At 33.4% G+C, this 27,096-nt stretch overlaps 1 protein-coding gene across 1 annotated transcript; it reads right to left on the bottom strand.

Annotated features, from left to right (window-relative positions):
* Window positions 1-3,201: 3,201 nt before the first annotated feature.
* On the bottom strand, window positions 3,202-26,650 carry LOC132561240 (fasciculation and elongation protein zeta-2-like). The gene is given in 8 exon segments (XM_060225970.1): window positions 3,202-5,499; window positions 12,130-12,195; window positions 12,595-12,670; window positions 12,979-13,253; window positions 13,458-13,551; window positions 14,695-14,850; window positions 15,538-15,646; window positions 26,331-26,650. Coding segments are annotated over 8 exon segments (1,113 nt in total). The 3' UTR covers window positions 3,202-5,482.
* Between the last annotated feature and the right edge of the window lie 446 nt (window positions 26,651-27,096).

Here is a 27,096-nt window from a genome sequence, read left to right as displayed (position 1 = left end):
TTCAGTATGCAACAATTATTGCCATGGATGTACTTAGGAAATTTGAGCATGTAGAAAACCTATATCTATATATGACTTACAAATTTTGAAAGAACAGAAGATCAGATATGACCTTTGGTACAATATTGTTCAGAGAATTATACTGGGTTTAAGAAAAACATTTGGCAAGTGCAACTATGGCAGCATACAGAATTAGGATTACTTACAAAAAGGATCAAGGAAACATTCTCTTCACGATAAAAATAAAAAATATCTGATTTTAAATTCAAGATTTTATTTCTATTTACCAATTCAAAATCATGATTTCACATTGATAATACAAACATTTCTTACAATACCTGCATAAGTCTCACAAGGATAAAAGCATAGGAAAAAGAACTGGGCTACACTTTACATTCATGGCACAGTAATAAAGAGTGCTCTTTCCTTCATCTACATGGAACAATGATGTACAATTTATTCTAAATTAAAACTGAGACAGAAAAAAAATGGGACTGTATTTTCACATTTCAACCAGTAATGATAAATTCTGTTCCCTTAATACTTCACAGTCACAACGTATCTACTCTAGGTGCATTTGATATATTGATGTACATTAAAGAGTCTTCTGTAATCTATTCTCATCAAATGTTGCCGACTGTTATGTAATGAATTTGAATTCATTCTTGTTAACTACCAGGTCTTACGGCTGGTGATTATAAATTCACCTAGATCTGTTGATGGCTAAAATATCAAGGCTCTGATCATACTTTTGTCCTAGCCAAGTTATTATATTTATTTTAGAACATGTTTGAATGGTAAATATTACATCACATTGCACAACTCTACTTCAACATTTCATTCAGTTAAAATCCTTTACAAATACAATCCCACAGAACAGTAAGCAACATCAAAGGAGATTTTCTTTTATATCTATATATACACGTACACACCCGATAGATACACAGGTGAAAACTCAACAGTTTATTCTTTTTGTAATAAGTATGTACTACACAATCATACTGTCACACAACCTAATAGTAACACTAAAGCTCAGATATCACTGACCACAAAAAGTCAACAAGTAATTAGTAAATATACTATCAACAATGTCACATAAAGTGATGCACTTTCATAGGAGAGATACACATCAATTCTACAAAAAACATCCACAAAGTGTATGGTAAATAATGTTTTGATTATAGTCTAAAATTTTAAGAGAAATATTTGAACTTTTCAATTTGAAGCTGGGACTATGAATGTTAAACTGTCCCTAAAGCAATAGAAAGAAAAAATGAAAAATTTTTCTTGTAAGCAATTTGATTATTCAGCAGGTGGTATCAGCTTGTAAGCAACACAAATTGGCATTTTTTCCTCAATACAGGTAACTGTAATATCACAAAAAAGGATGACAGAAAAAACAAATACACAATGCGGTGGATACATATATAGCACAGCAAAATCATCTTGCTGTGGTGAACATCAGCTGTCTGGTAGAACATGTAAAACACTGTATACATTTTTTACAAAAAATCTCACATATCCTACAATTCTTCATAAGTACGATTTGATACATACGTGTACATCATTCATCATTTTCAGTTGTCTCTTTTGAACTTGAGTTAGGAAACATAGTCCTCACCGCCATATCTTTCCTACCATTTATTTACAAACTTATAATACATTTGTAGCTAATGTTCAGTGCTTGGCTACACATACATTGCAAATAAAAATACTCAAAATTTAATTCCTTTTTTAAAGATGTTGATGTTTTTCTCAAATTATTTTCGTTTTTTCCTTGAAAAACTTTTCAACATTAATTTTTTATCAGAAGACATGAAATCATTGAGAAAATAGTCCTCTCTCAATGCTTTACTAATCAGAAGAGTTTCCAATTTCATATTTTTCTTTTTCTTCAAATTTTAGATGAAATGTGTTGAATCTTTTGCAACAGCAGGATCTGTCACCATCTCAATGTACTTTCTATCATATAATCCAATTTCCAAAAGACAAATTTGAAAGATGGTTGGTGTTGAAGAATAGATTGAATCATAATTTCGTGTAACTGTAAACATAACAGCTGTGTACCAAAACAGCATATGAACTCTGCTGTTCTGGCAGGCATGGCTTTGACTTGTGATGTAGGAAAATGTGTTATGCTACTATTCAGAGGCCTCATATGATGGTAAGTACCAAATGTTTATGATTAAAAGGCATATGTGATATGAAATAAAAAGAGAGGAGCGGTTGGATTAAAACATTTGGATATACATATATATAAAAGATAAAAGTTGGTTTATATAAATAGCAAACATACACTACTGTAACATGTTTTGATCAAAGCCAAGGAACCTATGTACACGGACTTGATTTGTTCTTAAGCAGTAAATCTTTTCAATATCAGAAATATTGTTAATGAACAATGTTATAAACTTTAAAAAAATCATCATGTTCCTTTTATTCACTACCAATATCAATTTCTCAAAAACCCCATTACGTTCAGTTTTATGGAAACATTCAGTAATACAAAATTGTGCTATCTCAGTTTGTGAATGTAAACTTCATCCTGTTTTATAACTAACGGTTTTACACCTGCATAACATGAACTTAATCCAAAATTGCAATTCAACATTGTACACAAAAATATAAGGATGTCTTGAAATGATACAAGACTCATTTTGATCAAGAAAAGATACAACTGTCTATGCTGGATAGAGACCATGGTTCCAGGACTTTGGCAACTTATGTTGAGTTCATTCATAACAACCTTTTCTTTATTGTGCATTCTGTATTATAGCTCCAACAACTAAATAATAGCGTATTGTAAATATAAATGTAAAAAATTACCAAAAAACAAATAAGGTCAAAAGTTGAAATAATATCTGAGAGCAAAGGGGGATAATCTTGGGAGAGGAAGAAAGAGGGTTTAAAATTTGATCTTCATGGCTTCTTAATAGATATTTGTATATATATATATATAGGAAAGACTCTATACTGGATACACATCAACACTGGCATATTCTAGGATACATTTTAAAATAGTAATACTCTTTCTCATGTCAATATCTGGAAATGACATTGAAATGTTCGGTACATCTTGAAGCATATTTTTCTCTCTTGACTAATATAGATTACACAACATATAGGATTTCCACAACACCAAGAAATTAATACAAAAGCTTTGAATATTATTAAAATTTGATTACTCTATAAATACTCCAAGCGAAATTTGGTAAAATTATCATTTAATTAACAAAGTCACATGATAAAGCCAACATCAACATATAAACGATATGGTTATACTAAAACGCAGGTGTAAAAACATATTAAAAGTCTAGCATATAAAAAAGTGTTAAATTAACATTAATCAGATTTGATTTTTTAAAGACCAAGTATCATACATATACATTTGTATACATATATTTTTTGTATTACTGACATTAACGCTACATAAGACATAATATTTATTTGCACATTGCCCATATATATATATATATATATATATACACACATGTAGATCTATATAACATAGCATAAAGCTAGCTGACAATATCATTATTGAATATCAAGTACATATATTTTGTGTACAGATTATTTTTCACTCTAAATAATACATAAAGAAAAATCTTGGTATAATGAAGGGGGTATATCTCTTGTTTTCTTTCTCAATCCATTCATCATAATGATCTTCCTTCACACAATATATTGCAAAATCCTTTTTATACTGCCAAAACCATGTCTGACAAATGGTGGCAGTATAATGAGATTTTACTGTACTCTGGCATAAATTCTCTACAAGATAAAAGTAAATACACAAGTAGTATTGTAGATAAGTATGTACTTCACATTGCACAAATCCATGTGGTCTGTGCAAACACAGAGAGGAAAAAATATTTACATAACTTAATGGCATTCTTCAACAGCCTCAGCAAGCTTCCAATCGATCATGACATTTCTAATAGTGTAACACTTATCATGTAAACTGTATACTAGAACAAGCATCTTGCTGATCATGCAGAAGAGATAAAACAATCTTTGGAAAATTTCACAATACTGATAATTTCTCTTAAAATCTTTACAATCTCTTCAAATCTGGTGAACACAGCATCAAAAAGATTTTCAATAATACATCAATTTTCTTTGATCAAGTTGTATTTAATTTTCAGGAGAATTGATCTGAATTACTTTATCATGACAACATGTTGAATTATCTGAAATTTTGACATGTACCAAAAAAAGCCAATCACTTGAAGCTTTTGCTATGTTTCCACAACAGAAAAAAAAATTAACGATTTACAATATGATCCACAAGACTTGTAAATCAGCATATATATCATGTATCATATTTTCAGGACTGAAATTTTTCTCCAGTTTTGTCTTTTTTGTTTGTCACTCCTTGTAATCTCTCCTTGATCATATAACATAACTTTGTCTACAAGGCCACAATTTATCTAGGAACTTCAATACTACAAAAACATTGGATAATAATCGATAGATAACAATTATGATTTCTGATGATGGTTTCAATGCTGGCGGTGTTGGTGTTTCCATTTTTATGGGACTAGATTTAAAATATAGCTAAGCGTGATTGATGGAGGTAATGACTATTAGTTAATATCGCCAATCCTAGTTCATCCATATTGCTAATACAGCCACATGGTCATACTACAATATTAATCTCAATAATCAAGCCTTTTAAAGTTTACAGAGAAAGCTTGTAATAACAAGAAAATACGGAGTGGTTAAATTAAAGAAATAATTTGAAACATGAATTTCAACATAAAAAATTCTTAAACAAAGTCAAACCTTGATGAAGTTCATTAACATTCCTTTAAAACTAAAGAAGTATTTAGGTTCTTCAGACCATTATTCCAAAGTGCTTTACTATGAAACATTTCATCTGTACTAGCAATCTTGTTAGGATGTTAATCAAGCAAGGTTTCTTAATATTGTATAAGAATTCATGAAACAATTAAAAAAAATCTGCTTGAGCACTTCAAATAAGATTTCAATTGATTCAAGAAGATTTTCTGGTGTCTTCATTTTAGATGATCAGTAGTAAGCCATTATGAGAGTTACAAGTAGCAGAGAGAAAATAAACTTTCCTTTGCAAACCTTTTTGAAAGAATATAACTTTCTGTGCTTAACAACTACGACAATGCTTAAGATGAAAATGCTTTTAAAAGCCGTACAATTATTGTACCATTCTGCTTACAAACAAATTTGTATGCAGTATATATACATACAATATATTTCGCACACTGGATAATTTGCGTACAAATGAATGCCTGTTGTATGTACAGTCTTAATGCATGAGGAAGTTAAGCTGGATATGATTGCTGAGCTGCCATGAAAACGACATCACAAAAGTCACGCTGAAGTGCTCCAGAAATCAAAACAAACACTGAGAAAACGCTGTTGGCAGTGTCACAAAAATCATGGCTGTATATACAAGATGGCTAGGCATGTAAAATATGGAGTGCTTATCTCATCCATACTGTTCTTATGTAGGGCACAGAACTGAAACAGAAAACACAATAAAATAGACATTGATATAAAGATTATAGACAAACAATTTGTACATTTAAATTTCAAGTATAAAGTCCAGTTGATTTTTATTTCATTTATTTTTCTGTCATGAAATGAAAACAAATCATACAAACTATAATATTTACAGGTTATCATAGACTGAATCATTCGAAATATCCTCTGAACAGTATATCCCTGATCTTTCCTTTCACAATGACTATGACCTAGGTTATTATGAATTGTTGTGAATTGGTGTTAAACCCCTTGCATGGTGATTAATCCCTAGAATTGGTGGTTAATCCCTAGAATTGGTGATTTATCCCTAGAATTGGTGATTAATCCCTAGAATTGGTGATTTATCCCTAGAATTGGTGATTAATCCCTAGAATTGGTGATTTATCCCTAGAATTGGTGATTAATCCCTAGAATTGGTGGTTAATCCCTAGAATTGGTGATTTATCCCTAGAATTGGTGATTAATCCCTAGAATTGGTGGTTAATCCCTAGAATTGGTGATTAATCCCTAGAATTGGTGGTTAATCCCTAGAATTGGTGATTAATCCCTAGAATTGGTGGTTAATCCCTAGAATTGGTGATTTATCCCTAGAATTGGTGATTAATCCCTAGAATTGGTGGTTAATCCCTAGAATTGGTGATTTATCCCTAGAATTGGTGATTAATCCCTAGAATTGGTGGTTAATCCCTAGAATTGGTGGTTAATCCCTAGCATTGGTGATTTATCCCTAGAATTGGTGGTTAATTCCTAGAATTGGTGATTTATCCCTAGAATTGGTGATTAATCCCTAGAATTGGTGATTTATCCCTAGAATTGGTGGTTAATTCCTAGAATTGGTGATTAATCCCTAGAATTGGTGATTAATCCCTAGAATTGGTGATTAATCCCTAGAATTGGTGGTTAATCCCTAGAATTGGTGGTTAATCCCTAGAATTGGTGATTAATCCCTAGAATTGGTGGTTAATCCCTAGAATTGGTGATTTATCCCTAGAATTGGTGATTTATCCCTAGAATTGGTGGTTAATCCCTAGAATTGGTGATTAATCCCTAGAATTGGTGATTAATCCCTAGAATTGGTGGTTAATCCCTAGAATTGGTGATTAATCCCTAGAATTGGTGGTTAATCCCTAGAATTGGTGATTTATCCCTAGAATTGGTGGTTAATCCCTAGAATTGGTGATTAATCCCTAGAATTGGTGGTTAATCCTTGAAATTGGTGATTGATTCCTATAATTGGTAATTAATCCCTAAAATTGGAGATTAATCCTTTAGAATTGGCAATGGATATTTAACAGCATAATACAAATTAATTGTTCTCTATATTTAAACTATATATTGATAATTCCGGTAATTTAAATCTTTGATCATACTGACATAACACTGAACTGCTGAAGACAATCTGAAAAAATGATGGATAAGAGATAGTCTGATGATTAGACTACTCATATAGCTTCCAGAGAAGCAAGGCTGATTAATTTTTCTTTTTTTCAATATAATAAATGATTTAACTCCGGTTTAAGTGCTCCATCTACAAAATACGTCCACCATCAGCAGTTTTCATTTGAAGTGCCTTAAGTTTTCAAAACAAATGTAAAATCCGCCCACCTCTAAGCTGCAGTGATGGAAGAAGTCGATTCTGTGATTATCTTTACTAGTCTTGATATATCAGGATGTAGAAAATCAGACAGTGCAAATTCTGTCAAGCAGGGGCCATTTATGAATTTCAAATAACAGCTGATCACTGGAAGAATTAACCCAATAATCTGTGGCTGATCAGCTTTATCCAATCGTTTTACATGATGGCCTAACTTTATCCAATCGTTTTACATGATGGCCTAACTTTATCCAATCGTTTTACATGATGGCCTAACTTTATCCAATCGTTTTACATGATGGCCTAACTTTATCCAATCGTTTTACATGATGGCCTAACTTTATCCAATCGTTTTACATGATGGCCTAACTTTATCCAATCGTTTTACATGATGGCCTAACTTTATCCAATCGTTTTACTTGATGGCCTAACTTTATCCAATCGTTTTACTTGATGGCCTAACAAGTCTATCTATCACCTGTGGAATTGCATATTGATATCAATATGTAATTTACAAGATTTTCACTTAAACTGAACCTGAAGATATGTATGGAGAAATATGAGCAGCTTGCAACACAAGCCTCAGTAGCATACAAACTTCTTTTCTTCCTTATTTGGATCATTACACATTCGATTCCATATAATTATATTCTTATCCTGGATAGAAATCTAGTGAATTGTTTTTGGGACAAATGTTTCATGTTGTGTATAGACATTTGCTACAGTATGTAAGATCACATCCGCAGCATTTAGCATTGGTAAAATCAATACCAACACACAGTAGTTAGTGCCATATGTTTCCTGTGCAGGAGACCACACATGTCAGCCACAGTAAGGGGGAGGAGAGTCACTACTGGCAGATGGTTTCCCCCTCCAATCAATACTACTTATGTTAACACAGCCCATTAACAATGACATATTACTCCTACGCTTCCAAAAGCACCAGTAGCAAATTGTTGTTAAAACATCCACAGCCGTGCCTTATCAAGTATGTTGTTTATAGAAAATAACACCAACCTAATAAACTACCATAATTAAGACTTTAATTAGCACAAATTCTACTGTTCTGTGTACTAGTACACCTAGCTTATACTTTATATGATTATGGCTGACAAACACAAAGTAACAAAGAACTTCAAAGTTCAGTATATCTTTTCCCAAAACTCCATAAACAAAAACTATCTTTCTGAATAGATTTTGCTTACTTTAATACTCAACATCAAATTAATTGTGGTTTATTTCATCTTTTTCCTAAATACACTACAACTGTACACATCAAAGATCTCCCATTCATTTCCATCTACATTAGATTTATGATACTCATATCAAAATCAAATTAAAGAGTGTTTATATGATAAAAAGAAATCTGTCATGCATTAAAACTCTTATTATCCTTTGCAGCATATTATGATCAAAGGTCACATTAATATCTAGAAAAAATAGGGAAATAAAGCGTTTGTAAACAACCAGCATTGAAAGTGGAAAGTACCTGGGTAGGTAAGTGCCATTATTCTTTTCTGACCATTTACCTCAACATGGCACACAAAAATATCTGGAGCCAAATGCTATTGTTTAATCTGTATTTTTCTTATGATTTCAATATCTGATTCAAGGAATCAAGAGTAGAGGTCAATATTAAACTTGATAAAGCTTGGAAAGATATATAACTAATTTTATAGAAGAACCCTATATTGAAGCAGTTTTTTTTTCAAAATTTCAGGTGTAACTATAAACACCATAAAGGACAAGGACAGTTCAGGTGGTTAGAGTGTTGACCAATGTAACCTCAGGTGATAAGCTCAGCTGGTTTGACAGTCTCTACCTTTGTCAGTTTGTGTTTCTCAAGAAGCTGAGAAACTAACTTGTCAATAAACCCAACAATCAAACAAACAAGGTACATATGTAGTTATTCCCTGACAACTACGGGTGTCAATGTGGTAACATCTGTAAGCGGGGAAGAAACCCTCCATGACATCTATGTAGCATGCATTTCTATCACTGATATCACCACACTTCGCAGTGAAAATCATCATGTTTCAAGAACTAATATGTCTTTTTTCACATAAAAAATAATTGTCATTTAGAGGTGGGTAAATCTACACTACCAGTTTCATCCTCAGAAACTCATTGGATAGCTTGTCCCCTACACATGCTATGTAGTAATGGTGAGAATTTTTTTTGAGTAACTAAGGAAACAACATGAAGGTTCATGCAGAGATAGATGACTGTAAAGTACCATAATATGGATCACACGAAAGAGCAATGACAATATCTATCACATCTGAAGTTGTAAAGTGCACATAAGTCAACACAAGGTGAAACAGCCACCCTGGCCAATCCATTCAATAATATGTATGATCCAATCATGATTTGTTTTCCTGAAACACTACAAATAATTATCTATCGATACTTCTTCCTTACATTAACTTCTTAAGTACTTCACTTTTTAGAAGCAGAACAAAACTTGAGCAACCCAGAATGGCATGATGTGCAATAAGTGTGGAATTGATCTGTGATGCAGACTGATGCTGGTAACAACACGAAAGCTTGCCACCTTATCAGGGAGTCAGGTATTGATTTTGTAACAGGTCTGAGTAGCAGCAGGCCCGTACAGGTAGATAGAATTCTGCTGATACCTATATGATCAATATCTACCTTGGCTCTTATACATAATAACCTTGATGGTATCGTCTATCGGAACAAAAAAGCCCCCAAGGAAACTTGGACAAAGTTGGCTACAGAACTGGACATGTATAGATCAGCTAGATTTAGACAAATTTTATCTGGAAGCAACATCTTTTCTTGGATATACAATTATCATTACATATTACAATACTTTTCTTTATTTTAAACAAAAAAAAGGTAGACAAAGCTTTTAGAATTACTCTGACAGGGTTTAAATCATTATATATTCTCTGAAATTTTTAGCAGGGAATACAGGATTGGACACTATTTAAGAGAAATGCAATCAATTTCAAATTTCAAGACCTCTAACTGTTGATAAATTAATGTGAAGGGATGCTGGACCAAAATATTTCTTGTGTAAAGTTTAATGGGGGATTGACAGTATCCGTTCACCAGAACTCACACAGGGATAGACACAATCACTTGTCTTGGATGCTTAAATAACATAAGTCACAACTGTAGCTTAGAAAAGACTTTCTACTGTTACGATTGACCTTTCAGGATTTCAAACAACATTTATAGAATGAGGAACAGTGACATTTGTAAACTATTCAACCACCAACCCATTTATGTAACTTAGAGATTTGATCACAGGTTTTTGGGTTCTGGGATGTCAGTGATCTAGATGGAGAAGATGACAGATTTGTATGATCTGGGATGTCAGTGATCTAGATGGAGAAGGTCACAGATTTGTATGATCTGGGATGTCAGTGATCTAGATGGAGAAGATGACAGATTTGTATGATCTGGGATGTCAGTGATCTAGATGGAGAAGATCACAGATTTGTATGATCTGGGATGTCAGTGATCTAGATGGAGAGGATCACAGGTTTTTGGGTTCTGGGATGTCAGTGATTTAGATGGAGAGGATCACGGATTTTTATGATCTGGGATGTCAGTGATTTAGATGGAGAAGATGACATATTTGTATGATCTGGGATGTCAGTGATTTAGATGGAGAAGATGACAGATTTGTATGATCTGGGATGTCAGTGATCTAGATGGAGAAGATCACAGATTTGTATGATCTGGGATGTCAGTGATCTAGATGGAGAAGGTCACAGATTTGTATGATCTGGGATGTCAGTGATCTAGATGGAGAAGATGACAGATTTGTATGATCTGGGATGTCAGTGATCTAGATGGAGAAGATGACAGATTTGTATGATCTGGGATGTCAGTGATCTAGATGGAGAGGATCACAGGTTTTTGGGTTCTGGGATGTCAGTGATTTAGATGGAGAGGATCACGGATTTGTATGATCTGGGATGTCAGTGATCTAGATGGAGAAGATGACATATTTGTATGATCTGGGATGTCAGTGATCTAGATGGAGAAGATGACAGATTTGTATGATCTGGGATGTCAGTGATTTAGATGGAGAGGATCACAGATTTGTATGATCTGGGATGTAAGTGATCTAGATGGAGAGGATCACAGATTTGTATGATCTGGGATGTCAGTGATCTAGATGGAGAAGATCACAGATTTGTATGATCTGGGATGTCAGTGATCTAGATGGAGAAGATCACAGATTTGTATGATCTGGGATGTCAGTGATCTAGATGGAGAGGATCACAGGTTTTTGGGTTCTAGGATGTCAGTGATTTAGATGGAGAGGATCACGGATTTGTATGATCTGGGATGTCAGTGATCTAGATGGAGAAGATGACAGATTTGTATGATCTGGGATGTCAGTGATCTAGATGGAGAGGATCACAGATTTGTATGATCTGGGATGTCAGTGATCTAGATGGAGAAGATCACAGATTTGTATGATCTGGGATGTCAGTGATCTAGATGGAGAAGATCACAGATTTGTATGATCTGGGATGTCAGTGATCTAGATGGAAAAGATCACAGATTTGTATGATCTGGGATGTCAGTGATCTAGATGAAGGTCACAGATTTGTATGATCTGGGATGTCAGTGATCTAGATGGAGAAGATGACAGATTTGTATGATCTGGGATGTCAGTGATCTAGATGGAGAAGGTCACAGATTTGTATGATCTGGGATGTCAGTGATCTAGATGGAGAAGATGACAGATTTGTATGATCTGGGATGTCAGTGATCTAGATGGAAAGGATCACATATTTGTATGATCTGGGATGTCAGTGATCTAGATGGAGAGATGACAGATTTGTAATGTCAGTGATCTAGATGGAGAGGATCACATCAGTCAGGGTCATATGACAACAGCAGGGTATGGCTTTTTCAGTACTGCAGATAGGAGTTGTTTGGGAACTGATTTTTATGATGGTACAAAAAGGTTCTGAGGGTTGTTGTAGGATTTGAAAAGCGATTTGGATTTATGAAAACAATACCTTTCAAGATATAGTCAGTCAGAAGTGTAGGAACTGTTGGACTATCTTCATTTATGGCCTGTAGAACTGTAAAACAAAGACATAAGTATTACTATTACAAACAGTTGTCATTATGTCAGTCTGATGGTCACTTCAATTTAGGTGATAAATCCACTACAATCAAAGACATTGTTAATTGTTACAGTCTTCCTGACCTAAAATGATCCTTAAAAGCTGATTGGGTGTGTATAACATTTTCCCCTTTACTCTGACCTAACACTTGTTAAAATCTAATAACAGTCAGGTCAGGGCTTTTGTTTCATACAGGAATTGTTAAACAGCTTCAGAAACCTGAATTATTCATTATAGACATTGAAAATTACTGTGCATAATTGTTTTTCCTTTTTGGTTGACATTTTTTTTCTCTCACTAAAATGTAATAAATAATAAAATTTTTAAGATTATAAATTTCCTTTAGTTACTTACTTTTAATGTATATTTGGAGTTGTTCAGATCTTGGTGGGCCTTCAAATGTGTGGTAGGGGATTACTGTTGTAAGGAACTGCAAACAGAAAATTTCACAGTGGTAAATATATATTACCTATAAGGTCATGTGCAGCTTGATTTCAAACATAAATTTGTCTTTCAACAAATTACTTATTACACTGTCTTTTGTCATTTTTCATAGATGACACTGGTCATTCTATGCTTAAATCCTACTCACATTTTCCCAAATTCTTATTTTGTTCACTACTGCATCACTTTTTCTAAAAAATTATGAATTCTTACATATGCTTATCAAATTTGATATTTAGCAATTCCATACATTTATAACCATATTTTTTACACCAATTAGAGACTGATACTCACAGTCTTGGGGCCGTCCGGACTTGTAAGGTTATTGTTGACACTAGACGTGGGAGGAGCTGGCTTGTTTTTCTTCTTCTTTTTGTCAAGATTGCTCTCTCTACGACGTTTCTGTATAGTGAGGAGCAGAGAGATGAATTGGTTCTTTAACTCCTTGTCATACTCGTATTCGTCACGCAGAGCCAGTTCACGGATCAACGTCTCAGACAGCTCTTTGATAATCAGCTCATACTCTGCAAGGACCTCATTCAACTTTGTATTAGACATCCCTTTCAACTCTGAAACCATAAGATGAAACAGACACAGTGAAAATGCCACTTCACACTGGTAATTGGGGTAGGGGATAAGGAAATAGGAAGTTCGCTTTAAAAAATATCAGTCATTGGATATCACACATCAGGAACATCTTCTAATGCATGTAAATGAAACAGAAAAACCCTGATTTTCTAGACTTCAGACAGCTGAATTGTGATAAGACTTACCCGCTTCAGAGTAGGAGGGGAGGGAATCTTTGATTGTAGTGTATGGTACTGTCTCTATAGGGTAGAGCTCTGCAGGATTCTCCTGTTGTGGTTCCTACAAATACATATTTATGAAAGTGCAATGGACCAATATTGAATTGAAGGGCAGCAGAATTAATGCTGATAAATGGACACAGAAAAGTTCACTTGAGTGATAAAGTTTCAGTGAAATCATTGCACTTGATGAGGTTTCCAGCTCAGCTGCTTGAATAGGCTGACATGCCATATTGATTAGGCACTAAATAGAGAAGCTGGCCACATACTTTGTGTTCTAAAAGTCAGTGTATTGTCAGTTAGGGCTAGAACACAATCGTTTTACTGCAAACTTCTATTTTCGTGACCAGCCGTTGTTCTGTAAACAGCTTCATCTTTCACTCCAGAAGTTTTGCAATATGTTACCTCATTTTCCTGAAATCCTCTTCTTCCACTCAACTCTACTAGATGGCTATTTTAAGATTTGTCTATAGATTACCAAAATACAGACTTAAGCAACGATGAAAATCTTTGTAATACATAAATGTGCCCCTTCTCATATGATGATAATAATAATGCTAAGCTTTAACTATACATTTATTAGTAGTGCAGAAATACAGACCATAGTGACCTTTGTGTCATTTGATGGTCCAATGTCCTGAATATGTGCCAGTTTAAGTGTATGTATATAATATTTTGAAACATTTTAGGACAATATTGATGTACTTAATACAAAATGTTACATAGATATTTGCACTGAGAGAAAGAGTAACCGGAAGAAAAAACTTTTATTCATGTCCCTGATGTTTCAGGGGCATATGAACAAATAACACAAATGTTACAGGACAGACAGAAGATGTACATCTACTACAAATAAAATAAATTAACATATATCTATTACCAATCTAATACATTTACAGTTTATACAACTCCAAAACAATTCATTATCACTCAAATAACAACATTCGCATCAGCTTTTCATTAGGAATATCTTTTTTTACATCATTGGAAAAAAAAAATGATTAAAATTAAGCTTTACAAGATTATGTAACTTTGAAACCTCCACCCACACACTAAAGGCAAAACAATGCTGATTACTTCAACATTGCAACAAACAAAACAATATATAAAATGTTTTCATGGTAGTTGTCAACATTCTGAAGTGCTACACGTTAAAATTGTGTGATAAATGATAACTAATACAGAAACCAGCTCTATACTTTACCTGCATCATGCACTCAATTTCACTGATGACTTCCTCTGCTGTTTCTACATGGTCTGAATCATTCTGGGTTAGACTGCTCACAATAAGGTTATGCATGTCAAAGGCCTGAGCCAGCTCCTCATCATCAGACAAGTCTAGATTAGGGGTCACACATTCCTGTAAGGAGACATAGGTAGCATCTTCATAAATAGAAAGTTTATACCTATCTCCTAAACTGAATCTATCAGTATTTATCTAAACATATAATTCATTTCCTGAATTTGTTCCTTCACGCTTCTTATCAGAAACAAAAGTACACATACAAAAAAATATCATTACATACACCTTAAATTCTATGTGTTCCCAAACATTCGTCTTGTCTATTAATAATCCAATCTTGCCATTTTCAACTACAAGTTCACCAGTATTATAACTTTACTTTGTTCAAATATAATACCTTACAATACCTTGGCCAGGTATTATGATCATGTAAGTAATGAACAAATGATATATCCTTGATGCTTCCTAGACTTAATGTCTTCTGTGACCCCCTCATGATGATCTTGACCTGTACTATGACCTCTCCATAAGATCTAACCGGTTTGCACTGTGGCCCCTCGGTAAGATCCAAGTTGTTTGTGCTATGACCTTTTCATAAAGTCTTGACCGGTTTGTACTTTGACCTCTCCATAAGATCTAACCTTTTTGTACTGTGACTTCTCAGTAAGATCTGACCTGTTTTTAGTAAGACATTCTTACTCTCTCTGAAACATCTTACCTGTTTGCACTGTTACTTACATCCTGGAATAGTGACCAGAATGTGTTGTGACTTGCTTGGTAATTCACCAATCTATTGTGACCTACCTTACGTTCCCCTAGATTCAGAACTTTTGCATGCAGCTCCCTTGCATAGGATTTTGACCAGTCTATTGGAAGGATGTTACCGAAGTTCCCAGTGATTGTCCACCACATTCTAAAACACAAACATCACTGGTCAGTAATCATATATAATGTCATCAACAAAACACGTCAAAATACAATGTAATAACTTTCAGAATTTGAGAAGATACGATGCAGACAATAACAATTCTAAGATTGACCTCATCATGATTGACCAAGGTTGACATGGCAGGTATTGTCAGTGAAGCAGACATACTCTTCCACAACACTAGTCTTATTCTCCTCGTACTTTTTCAGGAGTCTCCATGTAAATTTTCCTGGTGTATTTTGCCCTAGTTTTATGGAAATAGAGTTTAAATGACATGGTTGGTATTTTCTGTGTTGTTTTATTTATCCACATGGTTTGTTGTTTTTAAACTAGGGAAAACATTAAGGCTCATCAACTTCTATCAGATGACTATCTTAACCAGTCCTTTCTACTGAAATATTCACATATATAACAGTAAGTAAATACCAGAGCATCGTAATTAGTATGATGACAATATGTAACATTGTATTATCACTAATCGAACCCGTGTTCATGTAACTGAGATACTTCCTGTTATGAAAGTAATCTATACTCTGTATTTGTTGATTAATTGGATTTATTATCTTGTAAACATCCAGGGTAATGTTTTGCGGGGTGTCTCGCAGCTATACCATGACGAAAGTCACGTGGAAGGCTTTACACATGCTATCCAGATCATTGGGGTAAAGTCACAAAGAGTCTTCAAAAATTAAGTGCAATTTTCATCATAAACAATGAAAAAAGAAAATCACTTTTAAATGCTGACAAAATACACATTTATTGGATTTATATTTGTCATACATTTTTATGCAAAGTACATATATACTTTTCCTAATCATGGACATGGAAGTTGTCCCAGTAGTCATTGTATTACTGTATGTGTATATTTTTATAGAAAGGTACATATAAATATCTATATATTGTATTTCTCTATGTAATGGGCACCTCTATTGTATGTAACATGTCTGAACAGAACTGTTGCTCTGGGAGGCCTAGCCACAAAATTCCCTAGCAGTAGCAGCAGCAACAATGAAAAGTGTCCCGTTAGTTGGTACGGAAGCTGGCACCTAGCCATTGTTAAGATGGTCGTGTTTGTATTGATTATTCACTCAGCAGAGGGCCAATCACACTACCGCCTCTAAATGAGTCACTGATTCTCGCTATCTCTGTATCCATTATTCACACACAGAACTCTGTACACAAGCAATATTATATATTTACACTCATTATTATTTATAATTATTATCAGTAATAACCTGTAGATATTCGAGATAATTACACCAGCTGATAAAAATCTTGATAATTACAGGTCTAATGGCATTTTCCAAATTTGTAAATTATAAAACAATTTCTAAATTATAAATGACAAAATATATCTAAAATAAATGATTACAATGACAAATCACAGCTGATGAGTGAAATTTTCCAGATGGGAATGGGTGGGGGTGAGAATTGTACCTAGAGACTTTAGACTAAAATCTTCACAATGAAATAATTTTGTACCATGCTGTAAAGACAAGGTCCAGCCCAGTCATTCCATTCTAAACTTGTCACCAATCATTTTTTGGACTTTAAACTAGATAATTTCTGTAAGATCTGAATATCTGGAAGCAATACCAGTCAGCTTTCATGTCTGATGAGGACAAGGTCCAATCTAGTCATTCTGTCTGAAACTTGTTGAATGACCCATCTTTTTTTGGACTTGAAACTAGACAATGTGTGTAAGATCTGAATATCCAGAGACAGTACCAGTCTGCTTTCATGTCTGATGAGGACTAGGTCCAATCTAGTCATTCTGTCTGAAACTTGTTGAATCATCCATCTTTTTTCTACTTTAAACTAGAAAATGTCTGTAAGACCTGAATATCCAGAAGCAATACCAGTCATTTTTCATGTCTTGTCTTTGACCTTGAAACTCTAAAGCATCAAATACTACATAGCAACTCAAACTTATAAGCAATTTTATTCAAGTACTTGACTTTGGTTTTAGGTATCATCTGTTTAGAAAAGATTTCGGGATGACACAATGAATCTCGGGAGAAAGACTCCAGTAAGCAAAACACCAGGCTTTTTTCTCAAACTCTCTTTTCACTCACACTAAAATATCTAAAGGTCATGAGAGAGGGGTTACCCCTGTGTCCCACTTCTATCCATGTAGGATACATGTAAAACACCCATGTGGGATAACTCTATCCAACAAGAGTGCCCCAAGTGACCTTTGCAATTTTGACGCCATCTCATGAACAAAATAAATCATTGCAAAAGCTCTTGATGAAGAGACAACATTTTCTTAAATAGTTTTTTTTCTAATATTTTAATTCTTTAATCTTTAAATCTTTAATTTTATATGTATGTCACATTGAAAATGTGTTTTACATTCAGCATTGCAGTTTACCAAATCTTCATGTAAAAGAAAAATCAACCACTTGTAAATATATGGGATAATAGATTCTACCCTCAGGTATAGACTCTGGATCAGAATGAGGCTTACCCTCGGGTAGACTATCCATATCCCGCATACCTATATATAGTTGACAGTTGCAACCGTAGGGCATGACAAAGAAACGTCATTAGTAAAAGCAAAGATACACCTGTCTTGGTCAGAAATGAAAAGCGTTGAAGTGCCATACCAATTAATAAGAATTGAAAGTACTTCTCTCCAAATCTGGGTAAAATATACAAATATTGCTTGTTAAACGGTAATGTTTACAACTTTAACAATGCACACTTTCGATAATTGCAACCTGCTGGAGGTTTGATGTGCCCTTTAACAGGAATCCATTCTGCTTCATCTCAAATTGGGTACTATTTTTGAAGCAGCCATGTATCCCTAACCAGTAACAGAAAGGAATGATAAATTATGTAATCAATATTGCATTTAACAAGTCTTCAGCAGGCAACAATATGAACTATGGAAGCCAATGAAATTCCAATCTGTTTGCTTGGTTTATTGCCTTGTGAACAGCCAGCATCATTTTGAGCCAGGGTATCCATTATAATATCTGGTGACTACCTCAATAAACAGAATATGGGAGGCCCATCCTATACAATCAAAGGCAATTAGGTTCAAAGTGTATTGCCCAAGGATGCAACCACATCACCACAGACCAATCCCTTTCTAAGCTTTTCTTAGAACAAAAATCACAGGTAGGGAACATCAAACCACAAACCTTGCATATTCGCCTGAGGTCACATAGGTCAACGTTCTATAATCTGAGTTATCATGGCCCATATCAACTGACAAAATCTTTTTAAACTCAATAAACATGTGATCTTTGCCTTTCACCTGCTATTTCTTTCTGCCTTGATAAGAACTAGAATATGTCTGTAGGATTTAAAAACCCTTGCTCCTCAAAGTATCAATTTTTGTCAAAATTCAGAAACAGAGTAACAGTGATGTTGAAACACAAACTCTTTTTAGGTACTCTAACGATATATTGATTGATCTTTGTGGTTAAGGTTTTATCATATCCTTCTGAAAGAAATGAATTTACTTGAGTGATATCACTGAATTGGTTGACGATTTTGTGTAAATAGTTATTGTGTCTTTGACCAAGGATAACAAAACTCATCTGTAATATTGTCATGATTGACCTTCATGTAAAGTTTGATAAAAATGTTATTAAGTGAAGATCAGTAAACAAGAAACAATTTTTGAAAACTGCTGTGTGGTACAATAAGGATATCACAGTAAATAATAACACTATGTAAAATTTTATAAAAATGTTATTAACTGAAGATCAGTAAACAAGAAACAATTTTTGAAAACTGCTGTGTGGTACAATAAGGATATCACAGTAAATAATAACACTATGTAAAATTTTATAAAAATGTTATTAACTGAAGATCAGTAAACAAGAAACAATTTTTGAAAACTGCTGTGTGGTACAATAAGGATATCACAGTAAATAATAACACTATGTAAAATTTTATAAAAATGTTATTAACTGAAGATCAGTAAACAAGAAACAATTTTTGAAAACTGCTGTGTGGTACAATAAGGATATCAAAGTAAATAATAAAACTGTTTTTATTCTACTTGGTTTGAAGGTGGTGTGATTACAATGAGTGACTTAATTAAAAATTCCATTGATTTGACTTTTCACTCCTTTGAAGTATTTATACACATCTTTCATGTGAACAACATTTTACAGTATCATAGAATTTTAAATGCACATTTTCTAGGAAATGGTACCTTATATTTAGAAAACCCTCAATGCCAGCTATTCCACAGAATTCGGAAACATTTTTCAAGAGGTTAAGAGAACCAAAAGATTTTGATAATCGTATTATTATTCCACCATCGTTGTGAACTGGGATCAAAAAGCTAGGATTTTGACTTTAATGCAGAAATATGGATTTAGATATTTAGAGTTCCTTTTTAAGTCACTAACAGTAAAAAAAAACTATAGTGGTTCCAATTTAGAGTTATACATCATATTTAAGTTACAAATACTTTCCTTCATAAAATAAACTTAACTGCTAACCCTTCATGTACTTTATGTAACATGGAACATGAGCCAACAGTTCATTGTTTATGGGAGTGTCAAGAAGTACAAAATTTACTTCAGAGATTTGAAACTCTTCTCAACCTATTAGTAATTTCGTTTGCATATAACAAGGATTCATTTCTTTTTCAAAAAGTAACACATAATTGTAATCATGAGGATCATGAAATTTTAATCATCAAATATTATATCTACAAAATTTCTAAACTTCAATGCACTCATCAATGTTATATAAAAAAAATATAATTTGCAGGTTCAAAAATTTTTGAATAACAGTAAAAGTGAGCTTATCAAAATTTATTTTGAAAAAGATTAGAGAAAATGGAAACCTCTTTTGGATTTATAATAATATATCCAAAAAGATTTTCATTTGTTTGAATTTTTATTTTTTTTATATAAAAAAAACCATGCATGCACAATTGCACATCTAGTCCCCAACATCCCTGTGTCATTTCACTGAAATCAGTCCACAACATTAGGAGAAATCTGGAAAAAGGTACGTCTAATGTCTAACACTTCTGAAAACATCTGACATGTCAAATTACAGGCATTGATAAGTTAAAACACTTTACCAAGGTTCAATAAAATTACCATGGCAACCCAAATTTCTGCTAAAAAAACAGACCAGCCGACAAACAAGCTGATTCCAGTATACACCCCAAACTCTGTAAAAGGGGGTAGGGGGAGAAGAGGGGTTGTGTGTTAATAATGATAGCTAATTTATGCTGATTTCATTACATAATGATAACCAATTGATCCTGTTTTCCTTTTTGTAATATAATAGAACACAAGAATTTAAAATGACGAACAAGTGAGCAATGAGAATGGACACATAAGATTCCTCACATTTGATCACACTCACACTGTTACTGCCAAACACTGTCACCAACATTTCACATGGTTATTCAGTGCTGTATTAGCCTCAGAGATAGTTTTCTTTCAATCAATAATGAATCATTTTATTTATAATTAGTAGTGCCTCAATTACAAATTTACACCTAAGACATTTCAGAAAGATTATGCAAACATTAACAGCACAAGTAAACAATGTGTAGGTGATGGATATCATTAAGTTGCAAGAAATTTGGGGGTTTAACGGATGTCATTCTATATATCTGTCACCTAGATTGCCTTCATAATAACAATAAATACAATCTGGCAGTATTTTTGGTAGTTTTTTTTTCCAGGTGAGTCCAGAACAACAATTCCATAATTTTGGTAAGAACCAATACTATAGTGGGATCTCACAAAAACCCATAGAAAAAGCACAGGCAAAGGATTCTAATATACAAGTCCCAAAAATCACTGTCTGAAGTCTGTTCATTCACTTTAAACACTTTCATAAATCAACTTTAATTTACCTAAAAAGTTTGAGACTTAATCAGGTCATATGATATATAATCAAAGAAGAGTTCTTGATTTTTTTGAGGCCCAAATATTTGGCAAACAAATGTTTTCAGTCACCATCACTTCGGTGACTGTTACATTCCTCCAACAATTATTGGCTTACAGAGATGAGAAATCCCTATCATTACCATTACTAGATCCTTTCTATACAGATCGTCAGCTATATACAGATAGATCACACTTTGGTAGTGTGCCAAACCTAAAACAAAAGTTCCACACAGAGTTCAGCTTAATAAACCACATCACAAATATCTTTTGAACCTAATGATCAAATGTAAATTACATCTACTTGGAACTCATTTCATCTTTAAAGAATGTCTTCTTATTTTGTGTACACTGTATATGAATATTAAAGTGAATAGTGTATACAGTGGTGCAGTATATAAACACCGCTGAACTCTCAGGCATGTCAGACGAAAATTGTATCTTTCTGACAATGTCTATGATGATGTAGAGTCTGAGCCGGATTGTGGAATTGATTTTCATCAAGCAAACCATAGTTGTTCCTGATATTACTGTCATCATATAACCTGAAGACCCAACATGTTCAACAGTAAATGAAATATTTGATTCAGAAACTTAGAAAAGTAAAAAACATGATTCAAGCTTTCTGACTGGTTAAAATGATCATTTTGATGATTATATAAATCTACTTTCATTTGATGTTCTTCACTGCAGCCAAAATAAGCAATTTCTTTTATACCATTAGTTTATGATGTGTATATTACTTTCTCATTTCTTTTATGCCAAAAGTTTGAAATGGGTATATAAACTATATTTGCATTTGCAAGGAAACCCTTGATAACAACTAACCATGAAGAATTATGATCCATGGTAGGATAAATGTAATACACCATGTGACCATTAATACATCAATATAGAGGGAATGGAAACAGTAATGGCTTGTCCTAAAAATGGCTGCTATTCTCGACATGTTACATTGTCGATAATGAATATTGTATCTTACCGGTAGTTTAAATCAACTTGTTAAAAACAAATGACAGCAAAATTTGTAGGGAATTACATTCAAGCACTTAACTGTCTTGTTATGGTGTTTTTGGTAATTTAAGATGACATTTTTGCAGGCAAACATGCCATATACACTAGTACAATAGCATGCAACATAATGTTTGCCTGCATATGTCTGGCATTTATAACAACAATAAATGCCTTTAATATTACCAAAATTCAAAGCATATCATAGATTTCAATAAATAACGTTTTTTTATGCTGACTTTAGAAAAGCATAACAAGACTGCCAAGTAATAACAACATGCTCCAGCTGTTATTCAACAGATACATAACAAGAATTAGTGAGGAATCATGTATCCATCCATGAAGACAACACATAGTCGATGAAATCTCACAAAATCATGAAACACAGACTAGAGAATCAATGGAGCCATTGGATCACATCCATGTTAATCAAATGGACAAAAACTGGCACTTTTTAGTTTTAACCTTTTATGAAACTAATGAGCCAGTTCTACCTCTGATTATTGACAACAATTTGCCACAACAATGCAAAGGAGTGGGTGTGGACTGGTTGTTTATGAAAGGGCAGGAAATGTGCTTGTTTGACTGAACTAAATTTAATTTCACTTTCACCATAAAAATTTTATTCACTTGAATGTCATCTTTCAGCTTCTGCAACAGTCAGTTTATAAATTTGCTGCTGATAATTTTCAAATTAAAAATAACTTTTAAGAATAAAAATGTCTACATCACTGCGTTGGGAATGGGGAAGTCAACTAACCCAATTGTAAACAAATTATCATCTACTTGATAATACATGAGATGGATAGTGAATATCAATATAATACAGTGCTTTCTTTGCAAAGCCAAGTTCAAAGTCTACAAACCCTGGGCCAATGATGTCGTCATAACAATGAATTGTTTGCTATTGTTGACCAACCATCTGGCAGTTCCTCAAGGAAAACAATATAAAAAAATCTTAAGAAGATCAATGGTTCTGAGATAATGATGATTAATTGTGATAGAAAATAGCAGCAATACATTAAATTACATGTACTGACAACTTGTATTTTTTAAATTCCAAGTCTGCAGATGATGTATCTAAAGATTCTGCATAGAGATTTAAACCCCATTTATTTCCCCTAAAATTCACCGTTTTGTCATGTGAAGTGTTGCAAGCCTGAGAGTCAATGCCTACATTGAGGTAATTTATATACCAGATATAAAAGTTACGTTATCTCTATTGTGTGTATTTGTATGACTGCAGACTTCCAAAACGTGGGTTTTCTATTGACTTTCCTGCAGTTATTTAATGTATAACATGAAAACATGTACAAGTCTGCAACAATTTTGTTGTCCGTGTCATTTTAGTTTTATTCCAATGAAGATTACCATCATTGATCAACATAAACACAAAATCTTGTGGACTTCCTTATGGACAACATCTAAATCCTTAGTCCGACCATATTTCATAAAGGTTAATCATGGGATTCCAAACTACTAGCACAGTAAGATGGTGAGATATGAAGGCCACTATCATTTAACTCATTTAAGTAAAGAAGTCCTTTTAACAATATTAAGGTTAAAACTGGTCTACTTCAGCATGATCATACTAGTATGTCAATGATCTTATCCTGTCAATTTTTCAAATTTGAAATAGGGGAAAATTTGAGAAAATAAATGGCAAATTAATATTTGTGACCTGTCCTCCAGGCCCAAAAGGCGGGGTCAATACAATTATTTTCTATATTACCAAACTGCTATCTGATGGTAATAACTCTAACAAACTTTGGAACAAAAATCACTTCTCACTAACACTATTGAAAATGTCCCTAAAAGTATTATTTTCCTATCAATAAATTACAGTAAAACTTATCCTCTCCCTTAAATAAAACATGGCACCCAGGAGATAGGAAATTTACAATTTTGATAGAGCACCTTGGAATCCTTTTTATTCATGGTAAGTTTTTGATTCTACAGCATCTCCGTCTCAAAAATAAGAACTTTAATATAAGAAAATCTACATGTTTTCACCTGTATGAACTAGAACTGGAATGAAAAGTAAATTTTCCAACTGGATAACCAACTCAAACTATCTGAACTGTAACAAAATAACAGATCTTTGGTGTAAACCCTTATTCTGCTGTATGATATAAAAAATATTGTACTATACTGTACTGGTTCACATGCTGTTTGATCATACGATGCTTCATCCACTGAAAGACCAAACGGCCGTTTTAGTGGATATAAAACCCGCTATATAATTAAAAGTATTCCAATAATACAACGCAATATACAATACACTAAAACACATATGGCTAGAAATAAATTTCAATCCAGTTTACCATCTACTTCCATGAAAAATAACTTCAAAACTATTGGAAACATGTAATCAAGTGTAAAGTATATCCTGATAAAGCTTTAAAGTGCATTCTATGGTAAATATCACTTACTCATATGCTTGGACTACCTACAGTACCAATGTGTAAAACAAGCATCAGTGCATTGGCCTAATTTTTGAGGTGAACTCATTCAGATTATGAAAATACACTTGAAGTCATAAAAATGAGGCATGTAAACAGAGATTCGAACAGGGACTGGAGCATTTTGCCATACAGGACACTGACAGGAGTTATCTGATACATGTAGTTTAAATGTCAACTGTGTAACTCCGACTCGAGATATAAATCAAACCATGAAACAGATACCTGGTTACCTGTTCTGGCACTAAAACAATGTAAATCTAAAAAACATTTAACCCCTCCCTTGAAGAAAATTGGGCTTCAGGGGTCATGAAATTGAAAATTTCAACAAAGCACCTTGACACATTTCCATCCATTGAGAGTTTTAATTCTACAGTATCTTGGTCTGGAAAAGTGATATCATTAAACCTTTTTCTCATTTTAGGCCCTTGGGAGTTATAATCATACAATTTACATTTTCAATTCGTCATTGACCATGGACTTTTTCTGGAAAAAAAGTTATTGAAATAATTGCAGTGGTTTTTAAGGTCACAAATGTGAAAACATTTTGAAACTGAAGAAAGACGACTAAAGACAGGCCTTTGCTCAATTGGCCTTCTTGGATAATAAAAATAGTGGTGCAATTTATTGCTTATCTGAAGTTCAATTGGGATGTAATATATAAGGAAATTTGGGAATCCAGATGTAACAATTTGAAGAGAAAATCAGAAATGTAAGAAAGATTATTGGCGAAGATTGTAATGTGAATTTCAAGTGATAACGGTAGAAAAAAACTGTTGATGTAAATAACTTTTAATTTATTAATAAGATACTATGACAAGACGACCGTGACAGGGATAATTAATTTAGTTTTCTTTTAATATTCTAAAATGTAATTGAAAAGAAAGAAATGCTTAAGGATGCCATAAAGGTTTCATTTAAAAATAAGTACAATTAGTTTCTTGTTTGTCGTTTTAATGTTATTGACAGATTGCGATGGGACATTATTAGTCATTTATGACACACAGTTTACCTTGTGTTCGGAAATATACATGTATGCACCATATGCATGCCGGTCTGCGTCACATTCACCTACGCAAAAAGCTCATATACTATAACGATGTTTATTTGTGACATACGACAAAAGCAACTGTAAAATCAAAACACCTATGCATGTAAAATAACGTTAGAATCAAATAGCATACACAATTAGTACGTCGATCTATAAAAACGCCCTGTGTCTACGAAGACTGCAGAGGCTGAGACGTACCCGGGAAGTGATGATCTCATCAAAATCACATTCACATTTCTACAATAATAGCACACCGTGTTACTTACTGACAATCACTCATTATTTCTTCCTGAGTTCGTATTTGTACTGGCGCAATTGTATCAACATTCTCCTCGAAATTTCGAAAACACTTTGTGATTTTCTCATCAAATGTATGAACCAAATCCTCCAGCGATCCCGAAAATGTGTCTACAAAATTGTCTGAACCGCCGTTATCGGTTACGTCTAATCCTTTTCTTTTTTCGAAGTCTTTGTTTGAGTTTTGAATGTCTGTTACACCTTGAAATTCATTATACTCGTTCCAGTCTTCGTTTTCAAATTTCGCAAGCGGAGCTTCGAATTGTAACTCCGCCATTTTTCATCTCATACATGACATAGTCAACCTTGACCTTTCGTGAATCAGTCATTCGGATTTCTTTGGACTTTACATCAGATTGCAGGTACTTCTGTACTTAGTCTGTAAAGTTGAAGTGGCAGACTCTGAAGTCATAGGTCCCTAACCAAAAAAGAAATACATTTTTTAGTTGATCGAATGAAAATTAGCGGATGCATTGTATTTTGTTAAAATATTGACCTTGTAATTAAAATAAACTGAAGAGTAAACGAGGGGCTCAAATCATGACAAAGGACATTCATCATCATCATCATCATATCATCATCATTATCATCATTAAGATAGATTATATCATCATAACTATGACTTTGCTTTGTCTTCATAATGACTTATCATGATTTAGTACCTCATAATTATGAAATAGCTTCTGTTTGCGCTTTTTAAAAAAGTAGTGAAACATACCACAAACTGTTGTATTG

This window comes from Ylistrum balloti, unplaced genomic scaffold (genome assembly GCF_031769215.1).
Source record: "Ylistrum balloti isolate Yb309-2 unplaced genomic scaffold, AGI_CSIRO_Ybal_v1 Utg371182, whole genome shotgun sequence".
Taxonomy (NCBI): domain Eukaryota; kingdom Metazoa; phylum Mollusca; class Bivalvia; order Pectinida; family Pectinidae; genus Ylistrum; species Ylistrum balloti.
Note: the sequence above shows the minus strand (reverse complement) of the source record. Positions and strands in the feature narration are given on the sequence as shown.